Source organism: Scomber scombrus, chromosome 11 (genome assembly GCF_963691925.1).
Source record: "Scomber scombrus chromosome 11, fScoSco1.1, whole genome shotgun sequence".
Taxonomy (NCBI): Eukaryota; Metazoa; Chordata; class Actinopteri; order Scombriformes; family Scombridae; genus Scomber; species Scomber scombrus.
The window spans coordinates 29807127-29826173 of NC_084980.1; the positions used below are offsets into that span (position 1 = coordinate 29807127).

Genomic DNA, 19047 nt, shown 5'->3' on the forward strand with positions numbered 1-19047 from the left:
GAGGCCAATAGTATCGGATCTGAGCAGCGCCATCTTGAAAAGTTCTGATGCATGCTGGGTAAAAATAAAAACACAGATTCTACTTATATGGGCATCAGGAGGGGCATGAGGCGCCCTCCTGAACCTGTGAACCAATCAACCTGTCAATCACGACGTAGCCACGCCCTAATGCATACCCTGCTTTATCGTCACATATAAAATCAGGGAGGCCAAAATGTCCCAAATGAACATCATACTGCATTGAAGAAGGCTTTAAACTAGCGATTGAGACCATAAACACATTTTGAAAACGTTTACTGAGGTTAGAAATCAAGTGAGAAGTTGGTGAATTCTCCATTGACTTGTATAGAGACGGAAGTCCTTTTGACACCAAAACGGTTGCCCCCTGGTGGCCTTTTGATAGAATGCAGTTTTAAGTTACTTCCACGTCGGCATCATTTCAGAGGACCAGAACTCCCCGCCTGGAAATACTGTGACGGCTCAGAATATGAACAGTATGTGACGGCTGAATTAAAGTTATGGAAAACAGACACAGCATTGTCTATTTATTTAATATTTTAATTTATGTATTCATGACACCTTTTACCTTAGTTGACATTTCATTTTACATTCAAGCACCGTTGTTCTGACTGTTCAGTTACCAATGCAGTTACCTCCAGTTAGTCTGATCTGACAATAAATCAGTTTATTCAAAATATCCCATGATAACACATGAACATAATCCGATTTCTTTTCCCCGGCATTAAGTGCTACTTAAAGACTTTCTCCAAGGATGGCAGGATTAATTGAACTTTTAAACTTGATTACGATTAATGAACGATTATCTCCACCCTTGATGAACAATTACGTATTTTCAGTTTCTTTTGTTTTGTATTTTACACTGCTGCCCTCACACCATATTTTGTGATATTTTCGCACATGAGGATCTTTATGGAGGTAAAATAATGATGTTTTAAGGTGTGCCGCTGTGGTTAATGTCTAGTTTGCTTGATCAGAACTATGTAAAGATCATGGTTTGGGTTAAAATGATCACTGGAGACAAGTTTTCAAATTCATTAAAGATATGCAACCTTTACTGTCATGGCAACAGTGAACACCACGATTAATTGACATGAGCAAGATTAAGTCGATTAGAGTTTCTAAATGTCCGTTTCGTTTATTTTTCGATTAATTGCCCAGCCCTATGCCACATCATTATTTATTTACAAAATATAAAAAATATTGATTTAAAATAATTTAAAAAAGGTAATATATGTATTCAGTAACATGTTAAATATTTGAAAATGAGGAAGAAAAAACCCCTTCTGAGCTAAATTTAAAAGGTCTGACTTCAGATGTAACCTCCTTTGTAATCGTCAACATTTTCATCAGTAACTGTAACGGATTACACTTACATTTATGTTATAATTTAATTAAATAACGCCATTGCAGGTAACTAGTTACTCCCCAACACTGCCTTTAAGAACATCTTGGACTTTTTTGGGGGGGTGGACGTGGGTGGATGTTAAAGGGGAGGTGTGTGTGTATGTTGGCAGACAGTGTTCAGCTGCAGACTGTGGACTCTCAGTAAACACTGATAGTTAGTCATTAACACAGCAGACACAGACTGCACCATCGTCTCTGTCCGCAGCTTCCAATCTTCACATGTAAGTAAAAAAAAACTCCCAAAAAAACGCTCCTCCGTCTCAGAAATCTGCTCGTTCTTGTGTGTTTCGGTGTCTTGTCAGTTTTAGGATGTAGCGTCGGCCTCACTCCTGCTGTTCAGCTCGTTGGGGTCAAAGGTCGTAGAGGTTCAAGTGGGGATTGCCTCCTGCTGCGTGTCTGTGTGGGGGCTGCTCTGTGTTTTCAGCTGACAAAGATCAATAATGTAGAAATGTTCCACTGACACTGCTGAGAGATGATTTGAAACATTTAAAACAGCTGCTTTAAATATATTACTCTTATATTTTTTTGTAATTGTGTTGTTGTTTTTTTCCAGCCTCTCCAGACTTCAACTTCGGTGAGTCAGATTAAGCTCTGCTCCATCACCCGGAGTATGGATTATGAATATTAATATTTGTATCACTGCTGCTTTATTGAAGACAGAGAGGTAAATATAAACACTGGGGAGAGGAGATGATTGGCTAACACGTTCTCGTCTGCCTTGTCTCATTGGCCGCAGGTTTGACCAACATGTCCCGCCTCGTCCTGTGCGCGTCCGTCATCGTGGCTCTGTGGTCGGCGTCCGTGCTCAGTATGGCAGGTGAGTCTCAGTGGACAGATGATTTCTATTAACTTGCTGGAAAATCACAAAGTTCAATTAGAAACAGGGACGTCCTCATTACATTTAAAACAATTTTTTTCAATCAAAACCAATATTTGTTTATTTTTTCCTTCATATTACAGCTGCATAGTGCGCTGAGTTTGCTGACTTTCCACCTCAGTGTGTTTCCAGGTGTAAAAAGTAATATAAAGACGTTTGTGTCTCTAGAGCCGAGGTCTCCAAACCTGTTCCTGTAGAACAGGCATTTCCAAACTATTCCACAAAGGGCCATGTGGCTGCAGGTTTTTGTTCCAACCGATCAAGAGCACATGATTCAACCAATCAACTGTCTGAAGACTGAGATCAATTGATTAAATGATTCAAGCCTGGTGTGTTCCTGATTGGTTCGAATGAAAACCTGCAGCCACATGGCCCTTTGTGGAATAGTTTGGACACCCATGCTGTAGAGCTACTGCCCTGTATGTTTTATCTCCCCGCTCTAACACACCTGATTCTAGTAATGAACTCGTTATCAGGCAGTCACAGCTTGTCAAGAGCTTGTTAAGAAGTTCATTATTAGAATCAGGTGTAGGATGATAAGATTTATATTTAACCAGAGTGATGCAGATTGATGTCCCATAAGAGTCGAAAAATGATTAAAACATTTGCAAGATTCCTGGTACTTCATAAATATCCACAGAAGACTAAAGAGAGAGACTGCAGGGCTGGAAGAACTGAAGAACATACATAAACAACATATACATATTAAAACATGGACCATTTCCTGCACATAAACTTGTATTTGTACACACAGACATCATGCTGACTTCAGACCAGCGTACATGTGTTTTTCTAGAGCGTGATATAAAGGTAATAATTAGTTAACATTTTAGTTTGCTGTTACCCTGTAGAGTCAGTTTAGATATGACCTGCAAACTCTACATTGATTACATTTCTGAGATATCACTGCTGACGATTGGTTTACAGTCCATGTGATAAATTGATGAAATGGATGCTGCAACACGAGCAGTGAAACTACACCTGGTCTTCTTTCCTGTTTTGTTTCGTTAACAGGTGTAAAGACGAGTCTGTCCTTAACGAGATTAAGAGCACAGTGTGTTACGAACTATAGTTACGACGGCTGCTAGAAACATCGTCACTCAAATGTAATTATAACCTGGAGAAGTGGTGCAGTTCAGATGACGTTCATATAACTTTCCATAAGCACAATATAACGATGTTTGCTTCCTGTTTCCAACTGTGCCTAACACAAAAGACGTGAATGAGACTGTACTTTACACTGGAGATCACTTTCACCCATTCACACACATTCATACACTGTTGGTGCAGCCATCGGGGGCAATTTGGGGTTAAGTATCTTGCCTAAGGAGACATCGACATGTGGACTGGAGGAGCCGGCAATCAAACCTCAGATTTTCTGATTGGTCTTCAGCTCACAGAGGTAGTAATTTAACCAGGCGGGGAGTTCCGGTCCTCTGAAATGAGTCCAACGTGGAAGTAACTTAAAACTGCATTCTATCAAAAGGCCACCAGGGGGCGACCGTTTTGGTGTCAAAAGGACTTCCGTCTCTATACAAGTCAATGGAGAATTCACCAACTTCTCACTTGATTTCTAACCTCAGTAAACGTTTTCAAAATGTGTTTATGGTCTCAATCGCTAGTTTAAAGCCTTCTTCAATGCAGTATGATGTTCATTTGGGACATTTTGGCCTCCCTGATTTTATATGTGACGATAAAGCAGGGTATGCATTAGGGCGTGGCTACGTGGTGATTGACAGGTTGATTGGTTCACAGGTTCAGGAGGGCACCTCATGTTCCTCCTGATGCCCATATAAGTAGAATCCGTGAATCCGTTTTCCCGGCATGCACCTGAAATTTTCAAGATGGCGCTGCTCAGATCCGATACTATTGGCCTCCGAGCAGCAGTCCACAAACCAATGGGTGACGTCACGGATGTTACGTCCATTTCTTATATACAGTCTATGAATTTAACCCAAAGCATCATCTTTAAACCCCAACCTAAACCCAACCAGACACAGTATGTTCACATTATGTTTTTTTGTAAGCGATTTGAAGTTATCTGCTGATGACTGCTAATACAGGCACCTGTTTAGAAAATGCTGGTTGGTTCTGGGTAAATGACCTAAGTAGTCATTTAATTTGTATGTTTGTGCACGTGTGCCCAATTCCACGAAGACAGATTTATAAACCAGAACCATGTGTATGCACATTTTGATAAAATCTGACACATAACATTTGTGGTCTTGTTTTATGCACAGTAAAAAACTAAATATTATTCCCAAACAGGATCAAATATCAATCATCACAACCTGGAAGAATCATCTGTTGAACTGACCCTCAATGATGCTGCATGCAGCAGCAGCTTTAAACTAAACATGACTTTAATCGTCTTCTCCCTCTCGGGCCTGTTCAGTGTTCACGGACGCTCCGCAGGCTCACATGCTGCTCCGGTCTCGTCGGGCGAACTCGTTCTTGGAGGAGCTGAAACCTCCGTCCATGGAGCGCGAGTGTGTGGAGGAAAGGTGTGACTTTGAAGAAGCCAGAGAGATTTTCCAAACCAGGGAAGCCACAGTAAGACGTTTTATTTCTGTTTGGCTGATTCATTCCTGCCTGGTTTCAGTTTATTTCAGTATTCAGTGAAAACAATCTACTTGCAGAGATGTGGGAACTGCTGAAGATAAACTCTTCTCTGATGTTGTGTTCAATGATGTTTGGTTTGTTTTTGCTGGCTGCTTTTCTGCAACCAACTCTGGAGTCTTTAATGTCAGAGTTTCCTTGAAGGCAGCATCAAAGAAATGCTTTCATGTTACTGTTCACAACCTGAGCATTGATGGTAACTATTGAATCATTTGCAGCAGGTTTTCAAGTCTCTGCATGAACGGCTGCCTGGAAGGAAGGAAATCCATCTAAGAACTAGTAATAATAACAATAATAATAACTATTTGTTTGGCACCGTTCATATAAGAAATGCAGCTTTAAGTGCTTTAAAACAAAATAAAAACATCACATTAAAAAAGGGCCTAAAAGGAACAAAAAAGCAATATTAAAAAAGAACATAAAAGAAACATTATTGTAATGATGTAAGATTGAAAATAAAAATAGCAATAATTTTAAAATAGTAAAAAATAGTTCACAGCAAAAGTCGCTAAAAATGTCTTTAATTAAAATATATAAAATCTAGTAAAATACAACAAGAACTGATGGATGATTTGGAGAATGATACAAAAGGATATAAAGTATATATAGTTTGAAAAAAAATGTTGCTTAATGTTCAGGCAGCATTCACCCTCTATTGTGTATCTCATATTTGGATATTGGATATCATATTGGACCATGATTGGCTCACCTGTAAAACTCAGATGTTCAACGAGCTCAGAAACATTTTCCACTGTCAGCAGATTGATGTGAAATCAAGAACAAGAAGAAAAACATGTTTTTGAGTGGAGTGGGACTTTAACTTTTAGTTTTGTGTGTTTACAGCTGGAGTTCTGGACGGTGTACACGGGTAAGAAAAGCTTCTTCTTTAATATGAGCCACTTCTGTGTCTGGGTCAATGACGTTTTATTGTGTCCATGTGGTTTAGTTTAAATTTAAAGTTGAAAATAAACGTATGAATAACTTGCACACGTTTTTTTTTTGTGGACCCAGCATCAAATTTCTGCTTTTAATCCATTTTGAGAGAATATATTAGAGGATTATGGCAAAAATGTCTAAGTGGTGTAACCATAAAAACTTTGTACCAAATAATTCAACTTGCTTAAAAACAGTAAATTGTCAATAAAACACCATATCAACTAGTTTGGCATGATCTTACATTGTAACTTTTATATTAAATAAAGGTATTGGAATAAAATTGTTCTAAATATTACATTTAATCTGGGGATTGAATATTTATCATTTTGTGGTTACACCATTTGACATTTTCAGGAGTTTCTTCATTCAGCATTCAGTCTTATTTTTGGTTAAAAAAAAATGGTGCAAATCTCATTTCAAATTATATAAAACCAACAAAAATACTAAATGTACATTTTAACAAACCTGATGCTGCTTTTAAAACTAGTTTTAACACATTTGTGAATTACTCATCTTGCCAAACCTTATTTGCCACTGACCAGTGTATTTATACATTTAGAACTGATAAGAGTCTAATTCATTAATTCACTCTGTAAAATGTGCTAAAAATTAACTGCTTAACACCAAATTTCCAGGAAATTACTATAAAATCAAAGTTAAAGCGTTACTGAAAGTGTCCAAGATGTAATATGATAACATCAGATGTGGCTTGTTCACATTCCCCTGAAAATAAATCAGATTTGAGTGCAAGGCCTCTGAGCAGCACCTGCAGAGCATTATGGGAAATGTATTGATGTTGATCTGGCTGTGTTTCAGATGGGAACCAGTGTCAGTCCAACATGTGTGGTCATGGATATTGTGTGGATCAATACCAAACATACATCTGCCGATGTAACCAGGGATACGAGGGAAAATACTGCACAGAACGTGAGTCTGTGGGCACTTTACATTTAGTGTTCATCACACACATCAGAGACAGACAGGAAGTTCTTTCTAGTCTCCTCAAGACTAGGATGTTTTGTAGTGTTCAACAGAACTACCCAAAACTATATAAAGTAGTGTAAACTAGCTCCACCTCCAGCAGCTACAACAGTAACATGCTGCTCTAACACTGATGCTTCACTATTATAATCTAATGATGTCATAATAATAATATATCAGTCAGAGGACCAAACCACTACTTTACTGTAATACTGCATACTACATCACTATAATACTGCAGTACTTTTACTGTAATACTGCATACTACATCACTATAATACTGCAGTACTTTTACTGTAATACTGCATACTACATCGCTCATAATACTGCAGTACTTTTACTGTAATACTGCATACTACATCACTCATAATACTGCAGTACTTTTACTGTAATACTGCATACTACATCACTATAATACTGCAGTACTTTTACTGTAATACTGCATACTACATCACTATAATACTGCAGTACTTTTACTGTAATACTGCATACTACATCACTCATAATACTGCAGTACTTTACTGTAGGAGTAGATCTGAATACTTCTTCCACTGCTGCTTGTAGGCGGTGTAGTCACACAGCAGCATCTTTTCTCCTACTAAAACTTGTGACGATACACTGTATATATGTGTAAAGGTTGAGGGTTAAATATCTCTGTCGTCTGTTATTTTTCAGCTCAATCAGCGACTAACTGCTCTGTGAATAACGGCGACTGTGACCAGGAGTGTAAGGAGAGCGAGGGCGGCCTGAGGAGGACCTGCAGCTGTGTCGACGGATACAAGCTGCAAGACAACCACAGGGAATGTGTCCCGAAAGGTGAGAACATGACGTTTAGTTGGACCGGTTTCAATGTGGATGTCAGTTGAGCTGCTGTGTGCTGTGAACTGTTCTCCCCTCTGCAGGTATATAAACTGGATGTTCAAGTGATCCTCCATTTTCAATGTGCTAACATTAACCTCGCTTTGTAATTACCTGATTAAAGAGTATCTACGCAGCTCGGCGGGGGTTCAAGTTTAAGATTTGTCTTGTATCTAATTTATGCTATCATGTTGCTCAATAAGTAATTTCTCTTAAATTGCTTTATTCATGTTCAGAAAGTCTCTTATTTGTATTTTATGTTTCTGCTACATCAAGGAAGTTATTATTGCAGGTTTAGCCTTCGTGTTGTCCTCCCGGGTCAAATTGACCCCGTCTATTTTGACTGTTGTTACGACCCTGGCCTAGGGAACCTGGGCCCAACATGATCAAGAATCCCCGCTCTTCCCATCCCCAAGAATGTGCAGCCAAACCATGGTTGAAGGTCCAGAAAGTAGCCGTTTATTTCATTAATTCGGACAGGAGAAACAAATGCCCAAAACAATAAACAAAACCTCTAAACTTGACCCTGATCTTAATTTGCACAGAAAACAAGAGAAAACTAAAGACAAAACTTAAACCTAACTCATCACCTTATGAACAAGAGAAAAATGTTTCAAACAAAAAGAAAGGGCTTCTCCTCCCTACTTTTGGCTATCTGGACGACGAACAGGCACATGTTAAGTACTTCATATAACAGACATCACAGCACAACCAGCAGCATGGCCTCCATTGTTGGGAATGGGAAGGAGAGAGGGGCAGGTCCAACCAATCAGCCATCAGCAATCCGTCAGCAGACCAGCCAGAACACCTGTAGTCAATCACACCCTGATTTGCAGTCACAGAGCTGGGAGAGAGAGCTGTCACGAAACAGGCAAAACCAAACATGGCCCAGAACATAACAGTGTCCCTTCCTTCCTTCCGTCTGTCCTTCCTCCCTCCCTCCTTTTCTCTTTTTTTCCTCCCTTCCTTCTTTCCTTCCTCCATCCCCCTTTCTTCCTTCCTTCCTTCTGTCCTTCCTTCCTCCCTCCCTCCTTCTTTCCTTCCCTCCTTCCATCCTTCTCTCTTTCTTTCCTCCCCCCTACCTTCCTACCTTCCTTCTTTCCTCTGTCCGTCTTTCCTTCCTTCCTCTTTTCCTTTCTCCCTCCCTACCTCCTTCCTTCTTTCCTCCCTCCCTCCGTCCCTCCATCCCTCCGTCCCTCCCTCCCTCCTACCTTCCTTCCTTCCTTCTTTCCTCTGTCCTTCTTTTCCTTCCTCCTTCCTTCTTTCTTTCCTTACTTCTTCCTCCCTTCCATCCTTCCGTCCTTTCTTCCTCCTTCCTCCCTTCCATCCTTCCTTCCTCCCTCCCTTCCTTCCTCCTTTCCTTCCTTCCTTCCTCCCTTCCTTCCTTGACTCGAGGACAACAGGAGGGTTAAATGTTAAAATGCTGATAAAGTTTACTGTTATATATATGTGTATGTTTCAACACTGGAGAGATTAAATTGATCAAATCTCCCTGCAGGTGAATCGTCCTGTGGTCGGCTGCTGATCGGCAGGTCATCGTACACCAAACCGAGGGACGGCCTGCTGCCATGGATGGTGGGGGGGGAAGTGGGCAAGAAGGGCGAGAGTCCGTGGCAGGTAAAGTTTTACTGTCACCTCTCCTCTGAGATGCAAACAGACGGGAAAAGTAAAGCGCAACACACCAGACACAGAGTTTTATCTTTTAATGTCATTAGAGGGCCGTCCACACTGAGAACGATAACTATAGATGTATAGTTTTAAATATTGTTCTATTACGAGTGGATGGCGGAGTCCACACCACAACTATAACAACAACGATAGAGGAGAATGATATCGTTGGAAACACTTTCAGAGCGATTTGATGAATGATAAAAACGCTGACTGTCAATCAATATCCTTTTTGACTGATGTAATTATTTATTTTAATGTGTCTTTCCTCCTCTCTTACCACGAACTGACACTCTGTACATTGGAGCAGGATGACAGAGGTGATTTCTTTAGAGAGGTTTGTCAAAGATGCTGGAGCTTTGTTCTCTATTATAATAGTTAGTGGATGTTTGTAAGCAGATCTGAGTTCATACTGAGTCTCTGCTGCAGCGGCTCAGTTTGGTCTGTAAATACTGAAACATCACAGCAACTAGTGTCTGAAATACTTCTGATCAACACACTGAATCAATAGCTACCCACCTCTGAACTCTGCTGCTTCTCTTTTTATTTCTCCGTACAACAGACTACAGCTCATCAGTAGTCAGTTGCAGACACAGCTGGAGTGAGCAGCACATGCTTCACACCGCTGTTTACAAGACGTTATCGTTCTCAGTGTGGACGCTCACATCGTTGTCGTTATAGTTATTGTTATATTTATGATTCTCAGTGTGGATCGCCCTTAAAGGTCACGTTATTTTTCTGAAAGAGGAACTAATGTCACGTTTCTGATAAATATTATTTAATATAAATGGGAAATACGGCCACCCTCTAAAAGTTGCTGAGTCGATGCATCAGTCGGGTCGTTGCCAGTAACTGAAGGAGTCATCATGTCTGAAAAGTGAAGCCAATGTGGAAGTGCCTTAAACCTGCATTCTCTCTAATGACCAGCAGGGGGCGACTCTACTGTGTGTATGTTATAAAACTAATAAAAACAAGGTTCTACAGGCGTGTTTTTGTGTGCAGGTGCTATTGCTGAATGCTTATGGGCGTTTTCACTGCGGAGGCGTCCTCATCGATGAGAGCTGGGTGCTGACAGCTGCTCACTGCCTCGAGAACAACCTGAAATTCAGTGTACGATTGGGTGAGTTTCAGTCCACAGACATCAAACACTAAAAACCATGACATTATTATGAAAAACTTTTAAATGACTGAAAAAAAAGGCTCAGTGGGCCTCATGCAAGAACCTCACACAAGTCAAGACTGACTGTCCTTCACAGAGTAGTAGTATAATATTCTCTCCTCTAATATTAATTAAAACAGTCACATCATACCTCTCATGCTTTGGAAGGACATCTAAAAACTTCATGTCTCTTTATTTCTGCAATTTAGAGTGACCAATTAACCTGTGGGCTGGCGGGTTTGAACCCAGAGCTGTCTTGCTGTGAGGTGACAGTGCTAACCACTTCACCACTGTGCCGCCCCTGACAGCAGCAACCTCAAATTCTTCTTTTCACAATGAAACTGAACAGCAGATAAAAACATGTTGAAATGAGCAACATGCAAATTTGCGCCATTATTTGTTGAATTCAGCTTTAAACACTCAGAATTAAGACTTAATTTAAAAGTTAAATGCACAAATTACAAATTTGAGGGAGTAATTTATCAATTTTCCCCAAAAGCTTATCTGAATTTTACTTTAGTGCCTTCAAACATTGACTGATTTTATTGTACATTTAAATCTCAGTTGGTTAAAAAAAACAAAAAAACATCTTCATACATGAGGATCCAGAACTGCGTGATCTGTCTCTTCAGGCGACTACGAGCGCCTCAGATCTGAAGGCAGCGAAGTGACTCTGAAGGTGGCAAAGACCTTCAGACACCCGAATTACTACAACGGCCAAACGGTGGACAACGACATCGCCCTGCTGCGCCTCGACTCCCCCGCCCCGTTTTCAGAGTTCATCCTCCCCATTTGCATGCCGGGGAGAGAGATGGCCGAGCGGGTGCTGCACCAAAATGGAACCACCACCGTGGTGACCGGCTGGGGCAAAGATGACAGCAACCGCTACAGCTCGGCACTCAACGTCATCAAAGTGCCGCTGGTCACCCACAGCGTCTGCAGCAGCCACATGTCCCACAACGTCTCTGACAACTTCCTGTGCGCCGGGATACTCGGGCAGAGGATGGACGCCTGCGAGGGGGACAGCGGCGGACCGATGGTCACTCTGTACCGAAACACCTGGTTCCTGGTGGGTCTGGTGTCCTGGGGTGAGGGCTGCGCTAGGGAGGACAAGCTGGGCATCTACACCAAGGTATCCAACTACAATGAGTGGATCAACAGCGTTCGTGAAGAATGGGACAAAACTCATCATCCACCAGAACCCCAGGGTGTCTAAACCCACCTCCACACCCAACAGCTCTCCCAGTTTGGTCTGTTAAACCCACATAAAGGCCCTCAGTGCAGCAGAAATGTGATACACTTTGTTAAATAAACTGATTCAGTCTCAAGAGGTTTGCTTCCCATTTTCACCACAGCTGAGTGTCATTTATTTTGAGCCACTTTAGTGATGTTGTTTAAAACTTTGGTCCAGAGGGAAACATCTCAACAACTACAGTCTGGATTAGAATTAAGTTTAGTTGACTTTTCCACCACTTTACAAAAGGAATTCAGATTTTTACGTTGATTTCCATGGTTTCTAATTCGGTTAGAACTATATTTATATGACATCAAACTTTCCTCTGTCCCCCTCTTATAAAACATCCTTCTTTATCTAGCTGTGAAGATCCACCAGTTTATGTGTTTTGCTTCACTTGACCCCAACGACACACCATTTTGTAGAAATGAAGTTTAGTTCACTATTTAGTGGAGCTGTTAACAACTCATAGACATCTGAAATGTGAGCCCGACTACACACTGCTTTTTGGAAGACGTCAAAAGACAAAAAGGTTGGAAACCACCAATGTGTTGTATTTTAAAAGCTTGTTATATTATCCATTGTGTCAAAATATTAATCTGAAAAGTAACTAAAGCTGTCAAATAAATGTAGTGGAGTAGAAAGTACAATATTTCCCTCTGAGATGTAGAAAGTAGCATCACCTGGAAATGTACTAAGTAACTTTCCAGCACGGTCCAACAGCTTTTCCTGCTTTGACAAGTCCAAAAATTGTCGGATGTTTAGTTTGTTTAGTAAGAGATCCAAGTTATTACAATTTATCCTCTGGGGAACATGAACGTCTGTAAAAAAGCAAACCATCTCATAGTTGCTGAGATATTTCAGTCTGGATCAAAGAGGTCATCCCTGTAGAAATGTTGCTCTGTGCATTACTGATATACAAGACTGTATGCATTCAATTTGTGTTTAATTATCTTGAACAAGACATGAGGCATCCGTTGGCTTTTTCAGGCATTTCTGTATTATTCAGCACCAAGTTGGATATGACGTGAATGCTGCATTAATGGCTGGTTGGCGGTTTTCTAATGTCCTAAAAAGTCAGTAATTCCCACTGTTTTGAAGTCCTCATATGTCATGATATGTTCACTGTCAGCAGTCATATTAAAGTCTCATTAAAACAAACAGGATTTTACCCATTTTTTAATAAATCATAAATTACTACATAAGCAGTTCCACAGAATACACAGAGCTGATTACTGAGTGACGGACACTGGATTTTATTTCATACAGCAGCAGAGTGTTAAAGGGACACAGTGTCACATTGAGGCCCAAACTGTCAACACAGCAGACTCATTAAATACACAAACTGAGGTCTGATGTGGTTTTTACAACGTGAGTCTGTGTAATCTGAATTATTGCTGTTAAATAAGCACCACACAACAAGACAATCCACCTGAGATACACACTTCAGCACACACACTGATCCTGCGTTTACATCCAGCCACTGGAAATACAGACATTTTTATTCAGGAATTAAAATGAATTCAACGAGTATCATCAGAGAATGCTGAATATTTAACCGTCAGCAGCTTTAAAACTACATATTAGACATGAAACACAACTCAACATCTTCCTGATATTCGTTTCTAAAGCAGTTTGAATACATTTTCACAGAGTGTTTGATGCATTTGCACGTTAGAATAATGTGTTTTTACTCTATTTATAATTACTTAACCTGAGATTATGGCTTATGTCTCTGTGCTATTGGCTTCTTGCAGCATTAATCACGTATAAGTTGGTAAAATAAGAATCTATTATTTAAATTATACACTGTACATGCAATAAATAATATATTTGTAATTAAGTAGCTGTTAAAGCTGGAGGAAAGGCTTGAAGGTGTTTTCAGTTATTCTGTCTGATCTGATCTCAGAAAGGTAAAGGTCAGTGTAATGTGTTTAACACTAAGACAACAGAACTAAAGCTCTTTCCTGATATCTATAACTGTATCCTATAATTTACTGTGTTTAATTGCAAAGCAACACTGTTCTTTAAGATCTCATATCTCATATATATATATATATATATATTATTCCTCTGTGCTGTTGTTGTCTAAAAACTATTAAAAACATGTCAGATCTACACCAGGCAGAACGAGTTTGAACACCTTTAAATCTTCTCTTTTCTGGGGCAAAACTCTTTATATCCAGCTGACTACAGAGTGGAGACTGACTGTAAAAAAAAAAGAGTTCAGATTCCGTGTTTGACTTTCTAACAGACTCATGTTACATTAAAACAGAGTCAAGTGAAACTGACCTGCGCTCAGTGAGACGCAGCTTCCTCGGGTTACTTCCTGTCTGAGGTGTCAGCCTACAGGTCAGCTCTGGTCATCAGGTTCACAGGATATCACCTGATACCCAGGAGCTGATGATGGGACTTTTTATGTGCTTTTATTCATCTTTAGAGTCAGAACATTTAATGCTGGTCAGGTTGAGTTTAAGGTTATGAAAGTTTTTAAGGGTTCAGATCATATTTTTTAAATTAATTTTATTTTTGTGTCTATTTTACCCTTCCTGCAGAAGAACATGAGTGTCAAACATACACACTGCATGTTTCAATGGAAAAGCTTCCATCTAGGAGGTAGAAGGTGGAGCAGTCACCTTGTGTAAAAGGACCATTGTGCAGGATTTAGTGCCATCTAGTGGTGAGATTGCAGATTGCAACCAATAGCACAAACAAGTATTTTCAAGTGATAACACACTAATGAAAACATACTTATACTTATATTCAATTTCTGCCAATAAATCCCCCGAAATCTTTAACACACTGGTCATTTTAAAGGAGATAAAACAGAAAGTTTTCAAGTAATGTCTGAAGTTATACAGAAAAGTAACTTCTTTACCTGTTTTTCAGCCTTGTTTTCACTTCTTTTTTTTAATCTTCATGATCAGTTTGGACAAAAATCTCATCAGTTGTTTTTGGACAAAAAATAACAGGAACACCTGTCGATATAATGCACAGAAATACAACAAAACTACAATAAATAAGGCCTGTTTAGAGGAGTATGATGTGTTTCTGACCGGCAGAAAAATCTCTCCTTGCAGTTTCTAAGCCAATATTGTTTATTAAACCTCCATTCAGTTTTGTGTCTGTAGAGGAGGTGAGGTGGTTTTAATATAACTTTTCCCTCAAAATATTCCAAAATGTTCTTTAAATATTGTTGTTTTACTATCACTGATTACTGTGATACTGAAGAAAACTTAAACATGTGATGACTCTCAGGCATGTTCTGCAGCTTCTTTTATTCTGGTTTTAAGTGGATTTATGGGAGTTATTGGTGATGGACATCAGAGATAATAATATTTTCGGGAACTTTACGTCAAAATGAATGATGAGTTATTCAAAATTAGATCCTGTTATTAGGTTAACATGACATTCAGAACCATGAGTTCAATTATTTCCTCTCCTCTCCTCCTGTGATGTTCAGTCTATCTAAATGGAGCTTTAATATGCATGTTTTCTGTATTTTAAAACTGGACATTGTTTTACTCTGTTATCTAGTTTTTACTCTACGCTGCATTATTCTGCTAACTGCTTCATGTTTTTTTATGTTTAAGCACTTTGTGATTACGTTAAGAAAAGCGATATATAAATAAAGTTTTTATATATTCTTTTGTTTTTTTTGAGAGCCTCAGAGATGTATTGCTTCATCACTGTGACCGCCCTGTCATCTATTCTTCTTTTCAACATCTTCACAGTAAAATAAGCAACATTAAGACTTTAGTGTCTGCTGGGGACTTTTATCTTCACTTCTATGTTTGTTTATCCTGTTTTTTTTTTAATTCTTACCTCAGAAAATAAAATAAAAGATGAGAAAACAGAGTTCAGGTGAGAACTGACTGGAGCTGTGATGTGAAGGTGCACAGAGAGGAGAGAGTCCAGTGTTAATTCACCTGTCAGCTGTTTTCTCATCGACACTGTGAGGACGGCCAAAAAAAGGTTTCAGGGTGAAGAAATCAAACATCCTGAGTCAGTGTCAGTTGGCCTCTCTTCCTCCTCCTCGTCTCTTCTTCAGCTCCTGCTCGTATCGCTGCAGCTGAGTCATGAAGCCGGGGTTCGGATCAATCACATGACGAGCCGTCTTCACTCTCTGGGAAAAGAAGCACAAACAAGGACATTAATATCTTCCTTATTATTATTATAGCTGACAGGTTTGTTGTGTCTGCTCTGCTGCTCTGTGTCCTGCTCAAAGGGCACTTTGGCGATAGATATCTCATCTTTAATAAAAGTTTCAGTTACAGGACACCAACCTCTCAGTCTAAACTAAATCTGACATTAGACATCAGCTCATTTAGGGCTGGGCAATATATCGATATTATATCGATTTCGTGATATGAGAGTGGATATCGTAATATCGTGATACAGCATAAGTGTTTCTTTTTCCTGGTTTTAAAATGAGAAAATTAAAATGATGTAATTTTCTGAGCTTAACAGACTCTTCTAGCTGTTCCATTATCTGCCTTTGCCCACTTTGTCATGAAGTCCAAATCACTGATTATTATTTATCAAAATCTCATTGTATACATTTGTGACATCACCAATAGTCATCCTTACAATATAGTCTATCGACATCGAGGTATTTGGTCAAATATATTGTGATATTTGAGTTTATCTGTAACGCCCAGCTTTACCTCAGCTTTACTTTAATTTCTATGTTTACAATTAACACTTTGCACATATTTTAAAACACTTTATGCACCATTGTTAAACATTTCTTTAATGTTTATTTTTGCACCGCAATATGAAGAGATAATAAAGTGTTCATTGTGATATTAATTGTGATTCAGACTTATGTGTGCGTTTATTTATTTGAGTGTTTTTCATGGTTGTGTTGATATTTATTTTCCTTGTCTGCCTTGGTTGATAACAGGTGTTTAAAATCAGAGGAAGGTTAAGTTTACAATAAAAGTGTTTAAACTTTAGATTGAATATGTTTTTCTTATTTTAAATAGGTCATTAAAAAATCAATAATTATCGATATTGACTGATATGAAACACTTTTATCTTGATACAGTGTTCAGCCCTCATACAGACTGTTCAGTGGATAATAACCAAAGTGATCACGGTCATTTAATTGAGTTTTAGCACTAATAGAAGGATTTCAAGAAATGTTATTATCTTGACCATGTACCGCAATATTTCTTTATGTCTATTCCCCTCTTCACCGCTGACTCAGACACACCAGCCCTCCTCTGAGCCGCTCACCTGTACGGCTTCTATCAGCGTCATTTTGCGGTGTTTCATCAGGTAAGCGATGCAGATGGTGGCCGAGCGGCTGCGTCCGTTCTTGCAGTAGACCACGCTGTGTCCGCCGCGCTTCGCCTCCTTCTGGATGGCGTCGGCGCAGCGGTCGAAGTGGCTGTAAAGGTCCTCGTTGGGGTCATCGTAGACGGGGATCTGCAGCTTGGTGACGCCGGAGGATGAGGGGAACGGCTGCTGCTTGGACACGTTGATGCAGAGCGTCACCGCCTCCTGCTGGATGAGCTCGTCACTGCAGGCTGAGCGAGCATTACTGATGAACAGAGCGCTGGTGACTTTACACAGCTGCAGCATCCTGCAGAGCTGACCCTCAAAGGCTTCCTGACTCAGTCACTGAGGCTCACAGAGAACAGCTACCTGCACAGAAAGAAGCATGTGACTCCAACAATAAAACATTAGCAGCCAATATGTTATCAAGTATTATTAAAGGAGAGTTTCACCGTTTTTTCCAGTGTGTCAGGTGTCCATATGAGCAGTTTTCCTCTCTGTAATCATTCCTCCTGTTCATACTGACTATTAATAGATCTCCTTCAAATGTGCTTTCGATGTAAGTGATGGAGGACAAACTCCACAGTGTGTCCATACAGTCGTGTAAAAGTAGCAGATCAGCTTCTATTGAGCTTCAGCAGTCTGAGTTAGTCATATCAAGTGATATCTGACACATTTACAGTCTTTTTAGCATCAAATTCCCTCTTAGTGTTTCCCTGTTGAGCTGTGGTGGAAGTATAGTAACACAAAGACTTTGGTACTAAAAACGTTGAAACATAGAAGATGAGGATTTGACTAATTTGGACGGCTGAAGCTTCATATTACAACATAACTTTTTTTTACACAGGAGGAGGACTGTGGATTTAGTCCTCCATCACTTCCATTGTTAGTACATTATGAAGGGATCTTCTAATGGTCAGTATGAACAGGAGGAATCATTACAGCAAGAACAACTGATTTAATGATCATTTGGGCTCCGGACTGTTGGTTTAAGACACACTTGAAAAACTGTGAACCTGTCCTTTAACTCTAAATCATCACTGGCCTCAGAAATCAAGTATTTGTTGAGTTCTAATATGTAAAATAACCTTTAAAAATCAACTCAGTTAATCAATAAATAAGCTTGGGGTATACACAGAAATGATAAAACTAATAAATTAATTAAATAAAGCAAACAATTGTGTCAGCAGTCAATGAACACCTCTCTCTCACCAAGGACGCTCTCACATCCAGCTGATCTTCAGGCTCGTGCTGTTGATAATGATGAGGAATATGTTGATAATGATGATGATTATCTCTATCTCTCAGTGGTCTTTACAGCAAAGTGTCCTTCGTTGTGTCCTGCAGACGGTAGACGGAGGTTTCAGGTCGAGCTGAGCAGTCCTGGTCTCCTCTTGACCCTGAAGCGCTCAGATCAACACGCTGCTGCTGCTATATTTACTGTGACAGCTGCTCCGCTCTCCTCTGGGTCCTAGTGCACCTCAGACTCATGACTGCCAAACAAAAGACAGAACAAGGAACACAGTATCAACAAACAGACTGATAATTATTTAACAACACACACACACACACACACACACACACACACACACACACACACACACACACACACACACACACACACACACACACACACACAAATACTAGAGCTACAACAATTAGCTGTTTGCTTTCCACCATTTTCTGACATTTATGGACCAAAAGAATCATTAATTCATTGAGTAAAGTTGCAGCCCTACTTCAGTTTGACCATGAAAACGAGATTACTGACAAAATATTCACATTTGAGAAGCTGGAATTTGAAATTTCCTTATTAAAAAAATGACTCAAAAAAAGTTTTTAGTAGTTGACAACTAATTGCACAATCATTACATCCGTAAACTTAAGTTTCAAAAGCAAAGACTGCGATTTAAATGCTAATGTAAGTGTTTCTGCATGAGTACGTGATGGAAAAACTTACGAGTTCTTTCACACAGTCGGACACCAAGGAAGTCGTTCTGGTTTCCC

At 39.6% G+C, this 19047-nt stretch overlaps 2 protein-coding genes across 2 annotated transcripts; one reads left to right on the forward strand and one right to left on the reverse strand.

Annotated features, from left to right (window-relative positions):
* Positions 1–1532: 1532 nt before the first annotated feature.
* On the forward strand, positions 1533–12918 carry proca (protein C (inactivator of coagulation factors Va and VIIIa), a). The gene is made up of 10 exons (XM_062429600.1): positions 1533–1646; positions 1979–1999; positions 2162–2242; positions 4698–4855; positions 5765–5789; positions 6674–6784; positions 7514–7654; positions 9195–9313; positions 10367–10484; positions 11156–12918. Exons 3-10 carry the CDS (start codon positions 2173–2175, stop codon positions 11737–11739), a joined length of 1326 nt encoding a protein of 441 aa, XP_062285584.1. The 5' UTR covers positions 1533–1646; positions 1979–1999; positions 2162–2172; the 3' UTR covers positions 11740–12918.
* Positions 12919–15038: 2120 nt separating this feature from the next.
* On the reverse strand, positions 15039–17346 carry dusp28 (dual specificity phosphatase 28). Its single transcript, XM_062429691.1, has 2 exons — positions 16999–17346; positions 15039–15883 (listed from the first exon to the last, which is right to left on the reverse strand). Exons 1-2 carry the CDS (start codon positions 17344–17346, stop codon positions 15770–15772), a joined length of 462 nt encoding a protein of 153 aa, XP_062285675.1. The 3' UTR covers positions 15039–15769.
* Positions 17347–19047: the final 1701 nt, after the last annotated feature.

What these genes read in the sequence shown, in the direction of transcription:
- dusp28 (XM_062429691.1), bottom strand. Translation starts at nt 17,346, where the DNA reads ATGCTGCAGCTGTGTAAAGTCACCAGCGCTCTGTTCATCAGTAATGCT. An exon ending in CGCTGATAGAAGCCGTACAG is followed by an intron (nt 15,884 to 16,998) that starts GTGAGCGGCTCA and finishes TTCTTTTCCCAG; the next exon opens with AGAGTGAAGACGGCTCGTCA.
- proca (XM_062429600.1), top strand. Translation starts at nt 2,173, where the DNA reads ATGTCCCGCCTCGTCCTGTGCGCGTCCGTCATCGTGGCTCTGTGGTCG. An exon ending in TCCAAACCAGGGAAGCCACA is followed by an intron (nt 4,856 to 5,764) that starts GTAAGACGTTTT and finishes GTGTGTTTACAG; the next exon opens with CTGGAGTTCTGGACGGTGTA. An exon ending in AGGGCGAGAGTCCGTGGCAG is followed by an intron (nt 9,314 to 10,366) that starts GTAAAGTTTTAC and finishes TTTTGTGTGCAG; the next exon opens with GTGCTATTGCTGAATGCTTA.